Genomic DNA, 16656 nt, shown 5'->3' with positions numbered 1-16656 from the left:
CACAGCAAGCCTGGGACAATCTCAGAGATCAGTTGTGGATCCTTTCACTGACACTGCTTCCCCTGCTTTCTGTTGGCCAGGGCACTGGCCTTTGGCTGAGGAGGGCTGTCCTGTTCTGCTTTGCGTGCTCACAAGAACCCAAACAGCTCAGGGGCTGCTGCAGGAGGTGAGCAGGGCTGTGGGACAGGAGAGCTTTGCTGCCTGCAAGGGGAAGTTCTGAGTGCAGAATAAAGGTAGAGATGGGGTGTGAGATGGACACTGCACAGGAGGGAAGTGTCCTCTGCAGCATGGAGTGTTCAGAGCAGGGCTGGATGCCCGGGCAGCTCTGCTGAGCCTGCTGTGGGCACAGCTAGGAAGGAGTGCCACCATTGCCTCCTTGGCTGGCCCTGCTAGCAGCCAGGGGGCACACAGGCTGCCCCCTTACTCTGGCCAACTCCTTTTGCACATTCTTGAGGGTTTGAGAGGTCTGACCAGCTACAGCATGTTCCTGTAGGAGTGCCCAGATTGAGTTCAGCTTGTCAGAGACAGGTTGCTTGCCCTACCCTCTGCTGTGCTCCACACCTCTTCCCATCACCAGTCCTGCTCAGACACCGGATTTGGCTGAACCTTTTTCTACAATTCATCTCTGATGGTGATTGTCCAGGGGGTGGCCAGGTGGGACATGGGACTGTGGCACTGGGCACATTCCAGAGCTTCAAATGGGTGGTGGCTCTGTGCTCCCTGCTCACTGAGCACAGGTGGTGCTCAGTGTTTCTCCCTGGCAGACAGCTGCTTAGTTCCAGAGAGTTGCTTGCAGTCTCTGCAGAGGTGGCTGTCCCAAAAGTTTATCTTTCATGAGGGTCCATACTTAGGCTCTGCTCACTGTTCTTGTGGCTGCAAGTTATTTCCTCCCCACAGCTGTGAGTGGTTTGTAGAGGCGCTGGCTGCTGGGAGGTTCTGCTGTCTGGGTGGTCACCTCCCTTCCCTCAGCAGCTTGATTCCTGTCTGGAGGTGCTTTGGCACCAGCATCCTCCTGAAATGTGGAAGAGTTGTGTGGTAGGTCCATCCTCCCTGAGCTCCGAGGTGGTGACCAACTGCAGTGACCTTGGCACCTCTGGCTGCTCCTCAGGCTGCTGTTCTGAATGAGAGACTTGCTTGTGACAAATGCTGTGGATCTTTTTGAAGTCAGGCATTTCTGCTGGGAGTTGTTCCCACCTTGTCCTCCTGGCGGGCAGCAGTTGTGGTCTCCAGGTTTGCCCTTGGAGAGTGATGCTAAGCTGCCAAGGAAACAGTGCAGGAATGTATTGGTTTGGGGCAGGTGACAAGAGATGAAGGCTGTGAACACTCACCTTAATGCCACCATTCTGCCCCTTTGGGCACCACGGGCCTGGAGTTGCAGGCGTTCCCTGGGATTTCATCAGGGATGGGATGTGGTTTCCTGCATCCTAAGCATTCCTGGTTTTCTTCTAGTGGCGCCGGACACAATTAACAACCACGTGAAGACCTGTCGTGAGGAGCAGAAGAACCTGCACTTCTTTGCCCCAGAATATGGAGGTATGCTGTGGCTCTGGCTGCAAGCCTGGGGATTTTTTGTCCTCACTGATGCTTCCAAGCTGTCCTGCACCTTGTTCTCAGTTCCAGGCTCCTGACAGATGCCAGGAGTTCTGAGCCATTTGCCTGATGAAATGCTTCAGCTCCTCTGTTCTTTGGTGGCAGAGGAGGGAGAAGCTGCAGGACCGTCCCAGCCTGGTGCAGAGTGGTGCTGCTGCATGCAGAGCTGACTGATAACAATACTGTTTCTGTGTTACAGAAGTTGCCAATGTCACCACTGCTGTGGACATCTACTCCTTTGGGATGTGTGCACTGGAGGTGAGTGTCAAACATGGATTTTAGGATAGAGATGATGAATCTGAGGAAGGAGAGAGCTCTGGAAGGGCTGTGGCCATGGGTGGGTTTGCTCAGTGCCAAGTGTGTTTTGTTCTCAGAGCCAAGTGCACTTTGCCTTGGAGGGATCCCTGTGGAGGCTCTCCCAAGTGCCTCACTAAGGAGTAAATGGCTCAGGGATTTGCAGTTCTTCCCAAATTCCCAATGGTTACTTGGCCAGTCCTGAGGTCAGACTCACTGGCTGGAGGGAATAGTCACTGCTGCAGACTGTTATGTAGTGTCCATGTATGTGACCACTGCCTGGGGTGTTTGGGGCAGAGGACAGCTGTAATCTGTCACTGTGTGGGCCAGCCTGTGCCCATCTGATGGCGGTGCTGATTGCTGTCAGTGAGAGTCTGACATACCTGGTTGTAGGAGCTTTGTGCTTCCCCTGTCCTTGCACTCAGTAGGTCCAAGTGCAGGTAATGGGAGCTGTTGTTAGGAGTATTTTCTGAGAATTGTCAGAAAGAGCCAGCACAAGGAACTCTCAACCTGTGCTGCACATTCCATTAGTGAAGCAGGAAGGGAACTGTGGAAAGACACAACTTTAGGAAACAAAACTGAAGCTGAAGGCAGAGACACTCTGCAATATTTTCCAGCCTTTCTTAGCTGGGAATGAATGTCTGTGTAGTTGGCTGGAGCCCACTCTTGATGTGTTGTGTGCTTGCTCTTGTTCTGTGCTGCAGAGCTATTCACACAGCCAGAAGGGACACTGTCAGACCCTGGCAGTGATCCAGTCACTACTTCTTTATGGAATTATCAAACAGAGTAACAGGCCAATGGATCATGGGGTTCAAAATGGAGACACTGTCCAGGTTGTTGCTGGCAGAGTTCCCAGGGCTCCCGGGCAGTCTTGGGGTACTAGGAGCAAGCTGTTGTAATGAGGCAGCCATTCTATTCTCTCTGTCTCTCCAAATGTGACCTCAAGTACCCCCAAACAGCTTGGCTGCAGTGATCTCATGCTTGGCAGTGATCTTGAGCCTGTCTGCCCTGCAGTCTGTCACTCCCAGTGGAGTCTGATGCTCTCTCTGTGTTTGCAGATGGCAGTGCTGGAGATCCAGGGGAATGGGGAGTCCTCCTACGTGCCGCAGGAAGCCATCAACAGTGCCATCCAGCTGCTGGAGGACCCTCTGCAGCGGGTGAGCCACAGCCTCAGGCTCTGCATTGCTCTGCATTGCTCTGCTGCTGCTGCTGCTCGTGGTCTCACGCAGGTTTTTTCTCTAGGAGTTCATCCAGAAGTGTCTGGAGCAGGACCCTGGCCGGCGCCCCACGGCACGGGAGCTCCTGTTCCACCAGGCGCTGTTCGAGGTGCCCTCGCTGAAGCTCCTGGCTGCTCACTGCATCGTTGGGCACCAGCGTGAGTACCAGCCCTGGCAGCCACCTGCCCATGTGGGTCAGGGCTCTGCAGAGCTTGGCTGAGCTGTCAGTGCCCCCCGTGAGCTGGCACCCTGGGAACACCCTCCCCATGCCTGCTCTGCAGGACACAGGGCTGGGAGGGCTGTGAGAGCATCTCTGCTCTGAGAGCATCTCTGCACTTTTCATTGCTTTTCTAAGGCTGGAGAGGAACTGCAATTGCTGCAAGTTACTCCTTTTTTTTTTTTTTAATAGATATGATTCCTGAAAATGCTTTAGAAGAAATGACCAAAAACCTTGACATGAACGCAGTGTTGGCAGAGATCAACCACGAGGACAGGGAAGGAGTCAAGATGATGTGAGTCCCCATGGTGTGCTCAGGGGGCTGCTCAAGGGAGCAGTGCTGGGGCACTGGTGTGGGCACTGGGACGCCTCCCATCACCTCAGAGTTGGTGTTTCCCCACTGACTGGGTGCCAGTGGGAGCTGCTGGAGCTGGAGGTGAAGGAGCAGTCCCTGTCTGGGCACACACCCCTCTGGGAAGGGTTATTCCTGGGTGGAAGGAGACCTTGCACCTGTTTCCTGGGAGTAGATTCTGTGCAGCTGAGGTGAATTGTTCCCCAAATAGACAGATTAAATGAACATGCTGTGGTTGGAGCAGAACACCAGCAAAACATGGCTGAACAGTTTGGGAAGGTGCTCTGACCAATCACAGACTGGCCAGATGGAGTCACTTTCTCACTTCAGAGAAAGGGTTCCTCAGTGCTTTCCTAATGGAGCATCTTATTCCACGCTATGCACAGGGAAAGGCAGCTGAGGCAGCTGGCAGTGACACACAGCACCACTTACACTGTAGGGGTGGCCCCTAAGAGAGTGTCTGTAATACATACGAGCAAGCAGAGTGCCAAAAAAGTGAGGTACATTTTGGATAACAAAGCCTTGGCTAGTCAAGGGATTAGCTGAAGACAAAGATGTGAATACTGTATTCCCAGAGAAGCCTAGGGTGCTTCCAGGGAGCCCAGAGTTCTGGGATGCTCAGGCTGCTGAACAAGAGTAAGATGACAAGGAAGAACAGCTCCGTCCATATGAGCAGCTCTCTGAGCCACAGAGACCCTTCCAAAAGCTGACATTCCACTTGTCATAGTGCTAGGAAATGTGGTATGAAATTCCCTTTGGAATGTTTTTGATATAGTTTCAAAATGGAGGACAACAAGTGAACAACCAAAGCTGTAAGGAGAGATCCTCACACGCCTGGGCTGTCAGGGGGTGCCAGCCTGGAGCTTTCCTTTTGCTAGTGCCATACCTCAGGGGTGCTGGAAAAGGGAAAGAAAGCAGCAATCCCTTGAAATGTCAGCATCATTTCTGGATGGTTCATCAGACTGCCATGCAAACTAAGCTGCTAGAGAAAAATTGGAAGTTTTTGTTGAAACCTACTGCTGTGTCAGAGGATAGGATGATCCCAGCTGCTGGGGCTGTGGGAGGGGCTGGAGGCTGATCTGGGAGCTGAGGCAGGTGTGCAGCCCATAAAGCACCTGAGGAAATCCTGTCAGGCTTCCAGCAGTTTTGCAGTCCTTGCCTCATCTCTGGAATGCTTCAGAGCAGCCTTGAGGCAGGTGTTTGGCTGTTCCAAGTGTTTGTTGCAACCAGGGACCTGGTACGGCTGGTATTTGTGAAACAGCTCACCAGGGGCACTGTCACTGGGCCACCCTCCAAATGACTGCATTGCACAGTGTGAGGGCTGTGAGAGTGGCTCTGCCAGAGCTGCTGCCTCACCCTCAGCTCACGTCGGTGGTTATGTCCTTAAGGGAAGATCAGAGCTTGTCACACCAGTGGCTGCCTGTCCATAACCATCCTGCCTGTGGACACAGCCCAGGACATGGGGATTTGAAACTGCACCCCAAGAGACCCCATTGGATGGTCCTATGAGACGATTTCTCATCTCAGGACATTTTGTTTTCCAGCTTCTCACAATCTCCAGCACTGGAGCTGGACAAGTTCCTGGAGGATGTGAGGTAAGAGGGATTTTTTAAGACACCTTCCATTGTGTGTGAGAGACTGGAAAAGTTCTGGAGAGGTGTAACCTCAGATGCTGCTCCTTCCTTGTAGGAATGGAATCTATCCCCTCACAGCCTTTGGGATGCCACGGCCCCAGCAGCCCCAGCAGGTGGTGGTGAAATCTCCCATTGCTCCCCCGTCGGTGAAAACCCCAACTCCAGAGCCCGCCGAGGTGGAGACCCGCAAGGTAAAGGCTCAGCCTGGCTGAGGAGGGGCTCAGCCCCGCTCTCCATGGCCAGGCAGGGCTGTGGGGCAGCTGCTGATGGCGTCTGTGCCTCTGTTCCAGGTGGTGCTGATGCAGTGCAACATCGAGTCTGTGGAGGAGGGCGTGAAGCACCACGTAGGTTTCTATGGCTGTGCAGGGCTCATGGCTCTGATGTGCTGCTGGTGCCTGGGGTAACCCTGCAGTGCTGCAGCTGCCACCATAGGACCCAGAGCCTGTCCTAGGCCTGTGCCTGCTGCTGACCTGGCCCCTGGCCCACCCCCAGGCCCTGGATGGTGCTGACAGCTGCAGTTCAGGATGGAACTGGCTGTAGCTCTTCTGTTAGATCCCCGTGGGGCTCTGGAGGGGTGGTTCCCATCCCAAGGGGCATTTCTACAGTTGCTTTGGGCTTGCCATGGCAGCTTGCAGGACTGCAATTCCTCATGAGAATTTCTTTGCCCTGCAGCTGACACTGCTGCTGAAACTGGAAGACAAGTTGAATCGACACTTGAGCTGTGACCTTCAGCCCAGTAAGTACCTTCTGCCCCTGCCAGGTGCACTGGGCCAGCAGCACGCTTGGAGCAAGGACTGACACCTTTCCTTGTGTTGCAGATGACAACATCCAGGAGCTGGCAGCTGAACTGGTCCAGCTTGGGTTCATCAGCGAGGTAAGCAGGGACTCAGGTAGGGCTGTGGGCCTGTGTTCCTTCCTCAGAGTTCAATGGTTTGTGCCCTTTTTGGAGGCAGGAGGAATAAGCCAGGTCCCTGCCCTGGGGGTCTCCAGCCCTGCTCTTAGCTCTGAGCGGATGGGGCTTACTCCTCACTGTCCTTGTTCTGCCCAGGCTGACCAGAGCAGACTCACCTGTTTACTTGAAGAGGCATTTAGCAAGTTCTACTACACTCGGAACGGAGCCCTGACGGCTGTGACTGTGTCATCTTAGCCCCGTGGCTCCCGGGCAGCCAGCGTGGCCTCGCTGCCTGCGACCATCTGTGTCTGCCCTCGCTGTCGGGCACCCGCGAGACCCCAGCTGCAGTGCTTGGAAGCTCATCCTGCATGTGCCGTGGCTGGGCTCATCGACAGTCCTCCCTGCCCACCTCCTGAAGGGGACTTTGCGCATCAGTATTATTTCCAGCCCTGTTTTTGTTGGGATTTGCCAGGTTGTGCTGCGGAGCTGAGGCCTGGCTTGGGGCGTTCTGCAGCCCCACTCATGTGCATGGAGTTTGTTCTGTTTGAATTGTACAAAGTGTCTTTTGCACAGCACAGAAATGGGTTTTTTCTTTCCTTTTTTTTTTTTTCTTTTTTTTTTTTTTTTTTTTAATTTAAAGGTAAGCAGGGGTGAGCCCCTAAGCCCTGCATCCCCGGTCACTCCCCCCCATTCCCGCGCCACGGGCCCAGGGGTGGCCGAGCTCGTCCCCCCTCCCCGCCCGGCGCTTCGCTCCCGCCGCCGGCTGCACTTTGTTTACTGGTTCGCACCGCCGGGGTCACGGCGTGTGCTGGCCCCGGCTGCGGCCCCGCGGCCCCCGCAGCCCCCGGTCTTTACCGGGGCCTCCCGGGGCTGCAGCGGCCCCGGGCTCCAGTGTCATCCTGGCGCGCGGCGGGGCCGAGCCGCGGCTCCTGCATCTCATTTCTATCATTTCCTATTTTTAATAAACTGTTTTGTAAAGACGCGAGTGCCGCCTCTTGCCGGGCGGGGCGGGGCGGGCTGGAGGGGCCGGGCCGAGCCGCCCGTCCCTGCCCCGGGGCGGTGCGAGCGGCGTTGGCGGCGGCCATGGCCGGGGGCCGGCGGGCGGCGGGAGCGCTGGCGGAGCCGCGGCGGCTGATGCGCACCGGGCTGGGGCTGATCGTGCTGGGCCACGGCAGCCTCGTGCTGGGCGCCATCGTGCACGGCTCGGTGCTGCGGCACGTGGCGGGCGCCCGCCGCGCCGTCACCCCCGAGTACGCGGCAGCCAACGTGGTGTCGGTGTGCTCGGGGCTGCTGGTGAGCGCCGCCGGAGCGGAGCGGGCGGGGGGCGGCGGGCCGGGCCCCGCCCGGGCCCCGCTGAGCGCTGCTCTCCCCGCAGAGCATCGCCGCGGGCATCGTGGCCATCCTGGTGTCGCACAACCTGTCCCGGGCGGTCCTGGTGAGTGCGGGGCTGCGGGGGGGCCTCGGCGCCGCCCTGCCCCGCCGGCAGCCGCTGCCGCGGACCTTGGCCCCGCGGGTTCCTTCCGCCTCGGCGGCGGCTGCCGGCGCTCCGGGTGCCGCCTGTCCCCGCTCGGCCGCTCCCAGAGGGCGGGAGCGCCGTTCTCGGGCAGAAGCGCTTCGGGGGGCGAAGCTGCGGCCGGGTCGGGGGTCCCGCGTGGGCTCGCAGGGTGGGCGGGCACGGGGCGGGTGCGCCGGGCTGGGGGCTCCCGGCGCCCGGCCGAGCCTGCCCGGGGGTCCCCACGGAGCCCGAGCCAAGGGGCGTCCGGCGGTGCCGAGCTCACAGGGGGTGGAAGGATGCGAAAGGTGCGAGAGCCTCATCCGAGGGCGTGGCTGAGCCATCCTGGAAGAGGCGAGAGGTCCTGGGTGCCCCTCGGGGGAGCGGCTCTGCAGAGACGCCGGTGCCCGGCCCGAGCGTTTCCCCGAGCTCCTGCCATCCCACTCGTGTTCTTGCCGCCTGCAGCATTGGACTCTGCTGGGCGTCTCTCTGCTGAACTGCCTGCTGTCCACGGCGTGCAGCGTGGGGCTGGCGCTGGCCTTTGCCCTCACGGTGCACAGCCGGGGCACGCACCTGGTCCGGGGCTGCAACAGCTCCGCGCTGCCCCTGGACGCCCGTGCAGCCATCGCGACCAACGACTGTCCCTTCAACACCACTCGCATCTACGTGAGTCACTGCACAGCCCCACCCCTCCCAGCAGCTTCTTTCTGCTTCCTCTCGTCTTTTCTTTTCACTTTCCCTCCCGCTCCCCTTCTCTCTCCCTCTCCCCCTTTCGCCCTGCTATCCACACAGTCTCTGCTGAGTGTGCTCAACCAGCCTGGTGCAGTGCCCACGTTGCTGTGACCCCCTGCCCCACAGGACACAGCCCTGGCCCTCTGGTTCCTCTCCCTGCTGCTGGCAGCTGCAGCAGCCGTGCTCTCGGGCAGGAGCTGCTTGGTGGCTCTGGTCTTCCGGGGCATCGGGCCCTGTGCACACAGCTATGCCAAAGAGCAGGTACAGATCTCCCTGCATCTCCCTCCCCTGTGATTGCTGCCTTTGTGCTGCATTTGTAAGGTGCTGGGTTCTGCTGGAAACAAGGAGGCTGTGCAGCAGTAGGGGGGTGCTGAGTTGGAACCTCTCCTAGCCAGCCTAAGTGCCAGACCAGCACCCCTTCATGGGGAGTTGCAGAGGGACCCTCTTCTTCATCCCCTAGTAGCCAGGCCTGTTCGTTTTTGTGAGAACACTGCCCATCATGTGTCCTTGCCACCCTAACTTCTTTTTGTCTTCTTTTTTCCTCTCTAGCTGGCCAGGCCAAGTACAGCAATGGAGAAGCCACTCTGTGAGAGGCAGCAGCTCCTGGCAGGAATTTCTGACTCTCCAGTGTAGCTGGAGAGGTGAGTGCCCCACGTGGGCCATGCTTGGGATGGAGGGAGCAGGCTCTGCCATCAAGAGGGCCCATGCCCACACCAGCCCCCCAGAACACAGGCAGAGGAGTCAGTGATGCTGGGCCCTGCAGCACAGCCTGGCACTGACACTGCTCCTCTGCTCCCAGGTGATGCTGCAGGAGCGCTGTGATCCAGCAAGGCTGGGGCCAAGGTGGTGTCACAGCTCCTGCAGTGGGCTGCAGGGGTGAGGGTGTGTCCTGCTCCCTCCCCACCTGGGACAGCCCCTGCAGGTCTGCAGGTGCCGTGGGCCCTGATGCTCTCCCATCCTCGCCCCAAGCTGCTGGGCCCTTCCTGGTGTGCTGAAGGTTCTTGGTTTCTGGCAGCAGTGATGGGGGTGGGCAGTCCTGGTGCCATGGCAGGCATGGCAGCTGGCTGTGCCTGTGCTCAGATGTGTCAGGGAACAGAAAGGGAAGAATCCCTTTGGTGTAGATCTCTAGTTTTTTGAATAAATAAACTTTTCCTTTCTACACTGGCTGTTCTAAGTGGCTCTGCCAGGTGAGTGCTGGCTGGGAGCAAGGCATGCCAAGGGAAGGAAAGTGCAGCTACTCTGTGAGCCTGTCCCTGTGCCTGCCACTCCCCAAGCACAGGGATGGTGGCAGAGCTGTGGCCTCAGTGTGGAACACACCCATGGATGTGCACTGCACCCAGCAGCTGCAGTGTTCTGGGCCCAGCATCCTCTGGCAAACAGGAGCACTGCAGGGCTGAGATAACATGTTTATTGGATGTGGAGGGTGCTGAAAAACAGGCCTGAAAGCTGCCCTAGTCCCGCTCACTGGAATGAGAAGCTGGTGCTTGGGAGTCCCCCACACCACCGTCGGAGGAACTCGATCACATCCTGGCCTGCTGGGCTGTGGGATGTCTGCAGAAAGAGACAGGCCTTGGCACGGGAAGGGACTGACCCCGGTGCCCCCTGCCTGAAAGGCACCCAGTGGGCTGGCAGGGCTGGGTCTGCTGATCCCCAGCAAGCAGCACTGTCAGTGCTGCAGTGAATGCCCTGGGACCATGACTCACCCAAGGATGCTGCACTGCCAGCACGAGGGGCTGAACCCACCCACAGCCTGTCCCCTGCCTGGGGGCTCTGGCTCACCTTCACAGCCATCACGAATTTGTACCACGCGTCCTTCTTCACTTCCCGGCCTGGCCTCAACTCAATCTTGTTTCCCAGCACTGGGTACCCTGGGCACAAAGTGACACATTCAGAACAAGCTCAGCCCCACAGCAACCATCCCCCCACCTGGGGCACCCCTTCCCTGTGCTGTACCTGCCCCACAGCACGGTGTGTAGGGGGAATAATGCTGCCTTGGTCTCTAGGAGACCAAAGTGGAGAAGGGGTGTTCAAAGTGGGGGGATCAAATGAAGATTAAGGCTGAACTGTCCTTGGGCAATGACACCCAAGTGTGTAGGTCCAACAATGGCACCCAGCTTCTGACTCTCAAGCCACAGCCCTCTTCCTGGTGGCCCTCTCCTGCTCCCCCTTCTCTGACCCTTTTTTAGTCCTGCACTACAGAGCAGGGCCAGGTGCTGCCCATTCTTGACTGTGCTGGCCAGCCTGGAGTCCCCAGGCAGAGCTGTGTCAGCCTGAGCCATCCCTGAACCACAGAGTGTCTGAGCTCAGAATTGCTCTGGGGTCTGTATGGCTCATGTGGAGAGCTAGGGATCTGCGTGCGGAAGATCTCGGGCTGTACGGGTAGATAGGAAGCCCCCCCTCACCCTGCAGTCTGACCTTTGCTCTGTACCTGGCCACACCCGGCCGGACGTGAGCAGAGGGAAGTGACACAGACTGCCCAGTCCATAAATACCCCTGAGACCCCTCAATAAACGCCATTTGCTGTCCACCACATTGGTGTATGTAGCATTGGACCGAGTGACCCTGGGCCTTGGGTCACCGTGCCAGACCCCCCGAACCAGGTCGCCACACCATAACGGCAACAGGCTCAACCTCCTGTTCAGGCAGGGCCACCCCAGCCCAGGGCTGTGTCCAGACAGCTTTTGACTGTCCCCAAGGATGGCAATCTCACAACTTCTGTGCAACCGGTTCCAGTGCTCGCTCACCCCACAGTAAAAATGCCCAATCTCCTGCAGCAGAGCTGGTTCCCCACAGCCACACGGTCCCTCCACTGCTATCAGAGCACAGCCCAGGCCTCCTGCAGACCCACCCTGCCGTTCCCACTCCCAGCAGGGCACTGTGTCATCCCTTGTCTGAGCAAGCTGGCCTGGAGCTCACCTGTGAGCAGGCAGGGCAGGGAGGCCACCCCTGTCCCTGCTGCCACCAGTGAGGCCTCGTAGGAGCCGCGCTCGTCCTGCGGCAGCGCCTGCTGCAGCCGCTGGTCCATGGACACCGTCAGCACCCAGTCCCTCACCTCCTCCCGCTGCTCCTCCTGCGGGCAAAGCCAGTGCCAGGCTGAACTGGGCTGCTGCTGCTGCCCCAGCACAGCCCCAGGGCAGCAGGAGCACAGGGGAGAGCAGGACAGGTGTGCACCATGTGCACACAGCACACACTGCATGGTGCACGGCAGGGCTTGAGTGAGAGTGAGAGTGTGTGTGTGTGTGTGTGTGTGTGTGCTGGGGGGAAGAGAGAGAGGGACAGAGAGAGAGAGAGTGTGTGTGTTTGTGACGCTAGCAAGTTATTTACAGATGTGAACAGGATGGAGCTGCTATGGAAAGTGTCTCGAGCTATTTATTTTTTCAGCATCAGTCTCATTACATGATTATGATAATGGAAAGATGCTAACAGCTCACAATCCAGGCAGCAGGCCCAGATGTGTGTGTGGTGTGTGTGTGTGCTGGGGGGAGAGAGAGAGAGGGACAGAAAGAGAGAGAGAGACAGAGAGACAGAGAATGCGTGTGCGTTTGTGTACAGGTGTGTGTGTGCTGGGGTGCACAAGAGAGAGGGTGTGAGTGTGTGTCTATGTATGTACAGGTGTGTGTGCATACAGAGGTGTGTGTTTTTCTGTGTGTGTACACAGGGGTGTGTGTGTATGTATGTGTGCTGGGGAGCACAAGAGAGAGAGTGTGTGTGTACAGGTGTGTGTGTATAGGCGTGTGTGAGTGTGTGTACATGGAGGTGTGTGTGTATGCACACAGGTGTGTGTGTGTACAGGTATGTCTGTGTGTATAGTAGAGGAAATGTATTGTATTTGAATATCTGTACAGAGGCTTTGCCTCTTGTCTAGAGGCAAAGTCTCTATACAGATATTCAAGTAGAGGCAGGTCCCGGTTGTCCTTGATGGGCTGCAGCTGTGATGTCCTTAATTGGGCTGCAGCTGTGACTAATGAAGATAACTGGGATAAAAGGGGGTGGGTTAGCCAGTCAGGGAGAGCCTTGAAGGAGTCCTGAACTGAGAAAGAGCAGCATGCAGAAGAAGGAGTCTGTGCTGTGAAGATCTGCAGCCATAAGAACGCACCGAGGAGGTATGGCACTTTAGAAATTTGATAACAACAGTATGGAACTTTAGAAATAGAACCACAACAATACAACAGTATGGGACTCTAGAAATAGAAGAACAATATGTGTGTACACAGGTGTGGGTGGGCACACAGGTGTGTGTTTGTGTGGATGTGTGCAACAGGTCTGTTTCACAGCTGTGTGCACATGTCTCTGTGTGTGTGTTCACAGCTGGTGCACACGTCTGTGTGCGTGTGTACAGGTGTGTGTGTCTGTGTGTGTGTCTGTGTGCTCAGTGGAGGGACAGGCAGGAGGTGCCAGTTCTGGGTCTGTTTCCATCCCTGCAGCCTCTGCAGTCCCAGCCCCACCCCACTCCCTGTTAGAGGCCCTGCAGCAGCAGCACTGCTGAAGAGGACAGGTGGCACTCACAGGCACGTGCTGATGGGCTGGAAGGGGCACTTCGAAGGGAATGTCTGTCTGCTGAAAATCAGAGTGGTCCAGGGAATCCAGGTTCCCTTCTTCAATGGCCTGGAAAGAAGGGGTAGAGCACTAGGCAATGCCAGCTGCAGAGCTCACAGGACAGTTCATGGCCAGGCTGCCCCTGCCTGTTGGTGCTGTGGTGACCAGGCCCTCCTGTCACCCATGACCACACTCTGCAGTGTCTCAGACTCTGCCCTGTGCAGGTGGCCTTGAAGAAGGAAAAGATGCAATTGGGTGCTTTTGTTTTCCCCCAGCTGCTGCTGACAGCACCTGAGAGTGTGGCACAGTGGGGTGTGCCAGCTCCCTTGGATTTGGTGTTTCTGGTGGCCAGCCTGCTGCACAAGCAGGGGACTGAGGGGACTCCAGAGTCCTTTATCACAGTGGACAAAGCACTGGGCCATGGCCTCCACCTCCCAAGTAGTTTTTCTTCCCTTGGAACAACCTGAGTGATCACCCTAAAAGCTGTAATGGCATCTGCAGCCACGAGGATTTCAGGCCTCAATTGTCAGGCCAATGTGCTCTTTGCTGCCACGTGCACAGTGGCACTGGCATGCCCAGGGTGACCTGGGCAGGGCATGGCAGAGCCTCCCACAGGGAGTGTGAGGGTGCCCCCTGCTCCAGGCACACTCTGGGTGGGGTCTGGGGGCTCTCCCCATCAGTCCAAGCTCCAATGTGCTGCCCTGCAGGAGCCTCAGGTGAGCCTTGCCCGGCCTGGGGGTCTGTGGTGGCCCTGTGGCAGCAATGGCACTGTCCCCTTAGAGAGCCAGCCCTGCCTGCCCCACAGAGCATACTCACATCTGAGAGGTCCAGGAAATGGTTCAGGAAGACAAATGCCATGTTCTCCCAGCTGACTGCCTGGTATGGAGAGGAACCCTGAGTGAGAGTGGGCAGCTCATCCTTAAAGTAGTTTTTGTAATACTTTGAAGTAGTTTTGTTTTGCATCCCCGTATTTTTCCCAAATGGTTTATCCCAGACTGTACCCCCTTCCCTTTACCTGTGTTATCCCTCTCCCAGGATGAGATCATCCCCAAACCCCCACCCTGGCTCTCTGTCAATCACTCAGCCTCCCATCCCCTCCATCCAGAAGCTTTGGTCCAGGATGTTGAGTGATTAGCCAGAGGCCAGGGGTCAGCCCCCCAAGCCTTGCCCCACACGCTGTCCTAAATGTCCATCCCCCAGTACCCATCCCCTAGGGTCACTTATTGGTGAGTAAAATGTTATCTACTTTCAGTTTCCACCTCCCTTTAAATGTGACCTTGGCACACATCCTCAGAGCCAGCTCTTCTCCCAGAGCCAGGGCTGGGAAGGAGGTGGCTCTGTGTGTGCCACAGTGCCCAACCAGCTCATCACCACAGGCTGTCCCACAGAATGCAGACAGGCATTATGGCCAGGCTGGATGGGGCTTGGAGCAGCCTGGGATCGTGGAAGGTGTCCCTGCCCATGGCAGGGGATGGAACAAGAAGAGCTTTAAGGTCCCTTCCCACCTAAACCATGCCATGTTTCTATTACTGCAGGCAGTGAGGACATGCTGCTGTCCTTGCCAGGTGTCACAGCTGCCAGGCAGACTGTTGGACACCTGGGTGATGCAGAGCAGCCTCACATCCACACTGACAGAGCCAGAACGTGGCCTCTGCCCACCCCTGGGGCTGTAGGTCCCATCTGCTCACTGGCTGAGGTCTGGCCAGCTGCCTGAGGAACAGCCTCCAGTGAGAGTGCAGGATTTGGGAAGATAAAGCTGAGAATCCCCGAGCCCAGGGGGTCCTGTGCTGTTCCCTGGTGCAGAGGCAGGCAGCTCTCACCTTGGCAGCCATGCCAGCCTCGTAGAAAGCCTTGTCTGCAGGGATCAGGTCCGTGTGGCGCAGCAGGGAGATGGACAGCTGGGCAGCCATGGTGTCCTGGGGCACAGAGACACAAACTCAGCAAAGAGAAAACAGCCTGGAGGGGATCTCAGGAGATCCCCCACACTCACACCAAGGATTCTGCACCCACACAGGCCTTACAGGTAAAAAAGGTCAAAAACCTCAGTCCTGACCCTGAGTTCCCTCACTACAGAACACATGGGACTGTCACCTGAGGGTGAAATTCTTCTGCTTTATAAGCCTTGCTGTTTTTCACGAGAGGCCACACCCAAACAATCCCCATCTAAGTCACAGAACACGTGAGGTTGGAAGGCACTGCTGGCAGTCCCCAAATCCTGCCCCTAGCCCCAGTCAAAGCAGAGGCAGCTGCATGCCTGGTTCAGGAACATGCCTGGTCAGGTTTTGACCATCTCAAGGAATGGAGACTCTCCAGCCTCTCCACAAACCTATTCCGGCCACAGTCTCAATGATTTTTTTCTTGTATGCAATTATGTAAGAATTTTGGAGCAGGGGTGAGGAATTGAAGGGTAATTTCACTTTTCTGCTGCCAAATACCCATTGTCACACAAGAACTGTCAAGGCCACCCCTTCTTTATGATCCCAAGCAGACTGCCCAGCCCAACATTCCACAGCTGTGCAGATCTGTACAGGTTTCCAAGACATCAGACTTGGCTCTTGCTGTCTGACATGTCTCTGGACCCCCAACATCCACACACACAGCCATGGGGAAGTCCTAGTCTTCCCTGTGGCTTTCACAGGGGTTCTTTTCCTTTTCCCAGCCTTTTGCATCACAACTCTAGTGCCACATCCATCCAGAGCTCTGGAACAATTCCACAATCCCACATGGATCAAGACTTCAGCAGGGAGGCCAAGAACAAATCCCAGCACACACGAGACTCCAAAAGAGTCACAGGGCCTTGTGATGCCCCCACAGAGGCCCATGAGCTCCCAAAGCCCCCCAGGAGGCCCAGCACACAGCACCAGTACCTGCTGAAGCCCTGGGCAGAGGATCTGCTCTGGAGCCCACGTGTGAAGCCCAGCAGCTCTTGGAGGCCAGGAGAGCAGAGAGGAAGCCAAGCCATGCCTCTCTTGGGAAGATCAGGGGTTTTGTGATTCCTAATTTTCTACTGGCACCTCTGCTCTCACAAGTCATGCCAAGCACAAGGATCAGCTCCTGCCCTGGTTTACAGCTCAGCCACAGAGGCTGGGACAGCACCCGTGGTAAGCGGAAAACGCCACCTACAGTTCCGCCTGTCGTGGTGGGTCCCAGGTTACTGCAGTCCCATTCTCGTGCATCCATGATGGGTGATTTATGGGAATAGTGACCCATGAACAGCCCCAAACCTGCAGATGCCCATGGGGTCCCCCCTCTGGCAGAGGAGCTCCCCAGCCTCACCAGCTGCTGCAGGCCCTGCGCGGCAGCGCGGGCGGCGCAGTAGTGGCAGATGAGCAGCATCCTCTCAAACTCCTCCTGGGCTGCAGGGTCTGCCTCGCTGCTCTTCACCAAGCTTTCACACTGGGAAGAGAAAATGAGAGGGACTGAGAGCAGGAGAGCAGGACAGCACTCTTCATCCACATGAGACAGGGAAGTCAGGACAGAGAAGGATCTGGAATATCCAAACACGTCAGGGACTGGATGAGGGCTGGCCTGGGTGCTCTGAAAGCATGCTGAAGGAAGGAGGCTGTGGGAGCCAGGGGGAGTCACCAGCACTGCAACAACAGCCAGCACTGCAAGCAGGGGTGAGCCTGCATGGACAAAGGGAGGATTTTTTGATTTTGCTTATGTTTGCAGTAAGGACAGAAACGGAGATAAGGCAATT

At 57.0% G+C, this 16656-nt stretch overlaps 3 protein-coding genes across 7 annotated transcripts in view; 2 read left to right on the top strand and 1 right to left on the bottom strand.

The window, feature by feature from the left end:
* NRBP1 (nuclear receptor binding protein 1) overlaps window positions 1-7174 on the top strand; it is a 33778-nt gene extending 26604 nt beyond the window's left edge. For both annotated transcript variants that reach the window (XM_054652945.2, XM_077176378.1), the window contains 11 exons: window positions 1450-1533; window positions 1790-1848; window positions 2943-3041; window positions 3127-3259; window positions 3511-3613; window positions 5215-5265; window positions 5360-5495; window positions 5595-5648; window positions 5977-6040; window positions 6123-6178; window positions 6353-7174. In XM_054652945.2, coding sequence (XP_054508920.1) covers window positions 1450-1533; window positions 1790-1848; window positions 2943-3041; window positions 3127-3259; window positions 3511-3613; window positions 5215-5265; window positions 5360-5495; window positions 5595-5648; window positions 5977-6040; window positions 6123-6178; window positions 6353-6451 — 938 coding nt within the window. In that variant the 3' untranslated portion in view covers window positions 6452-7174. The remainder of the gene's footprint in view (window positions 1-1449; window positions 1534-1789; window positions 1849-2942; window positions 3042-3126; window positions 3260-3510; window positions 3614-5214; window positions 5266-5359; window positions 5496-5594; window positions 5649-5976; window positions 6041-6122; window positions 6179-6352) is intronic.
* A 103-nt stretch (window positions 7175-7277) lies between these two features.
* On the top strand, window positions 7278-9579 carry KRTCAP3 (keratinocyte associated protein 3). 3 transcript variants are annotated; one of them, XM_054652948.2, is made up of 6 exons: window positions 7278-7489; window positions 7572-7631; window positions 8154-8354; window positions 8547-8681; window positions 8970-9061; window positions 9220-9579. In XM_054652948.2, exons 1-5 carry the CDS (start codon window positions 7280-7282, stop codon window positions 9051-9053), a joined length of 690 nt encoding a protein of 229 aa, XP_054508923.2. In that variant the 5' UTR covers window positions 7278-7279; the 3' UTR covers window positions 9054-9061; window positions 9220-9579. The 3 variants fall into 3 exon arrangements, 1 of the variants encoding a protein (XP_054508923.2); XR_013181700.1 differs by having other exon boundaries at window positions 7278-7631; XR_013181699.1 differs by having other exon boundaries at window positions 7278-7631; window positions 8481-8681.
* A 235-nt stretch (window positions 9580-9814) lies between these two features.
* IFT172 (intraflagellar transport 172) overlaps window positions 9815-16656 on the bottom strand; it is a 39873-nt gene continuing 33031 nt past the window's right edge. For both annotated transcript variants that reach the window (XM_077176377.1, XM_054652952.2), the window contains 7 exons: window positions 16233-16352; window positions 14777-14872; window positions 13773-13832; window positions 12927-13025; window positions 11337-11490; window positions 10200-10288; window positions 9815-9971 (listed from right to left, as the gene is read on the bottom strand). In XM_077176377.1, the coding sequence (XP_077032492.1) occupies window positions 9882-9971; window positions 10200-10288; window positions 11337-11490; window positions 12927-13025; window positions 13773-13832; window positions 14777-14872; window positions 16233-16352 (708 nt within the window). In that variant the 3' untranslated portion in view covers window positions 9815-9881. The remainder of the gene's footprint in view (window positions 9972-10199; window positions 10289-11336; window positions 11491-12926; window positions 13026-13772; window positions 13833-14776; window positions 14873-16232; window positions 16353-16656) is intronic.

Source organism: Agelaius phoeniceus, chromosome 3 (genome assembly GCF_051311805.1).
Source record: "Agelaius phoeniceus isolate bAgePho1 chromosome 3, bAgePho1.hap1, whole genome shotgun sequence".
In the NCBI taxonomy this organism is placed as follows: domain Eukaryota; kingdom Metazoa; phylum Chordata; class Aves; order Passeriformes; family Icteridae; genus Agelaius; species Agelaius phoeniceus.
The sequence above is the reverse complement of the archived record's forward strand: the minus strand, read 5'-3'. Positions and strand labels throughout refer to the sequence as shown.

What these genes read in the sequence shown, in the direction of transcription:
- KRTCAP3 (XM_054652948.2), top strand. Translation starts at nt 7,280, where the DNA reads ATGGCCGGGGGCCGGCGGGCGGCGGGAGCGCTGGCGGAGCCGCGGCGG. An exon ending in CGGTGTGCTCGGGGCTGCTG is followed by an intron (nt 7,490 to 7,571) that starts GTGAGCGCCGCC and finishes CTCTCCCCGCAG; the next exon opens with AGCATCGCCGCGGGCATCGT. An exon ending in ACAGCTATGCCAAAGAGCAG is followed by an intron (nt 8,682 to 8,969) that starts GTACAGATCTCC and finishes TTTCCTCTCTAG; the next exon opens with CTGGCCAGGCCAAGTACAGC.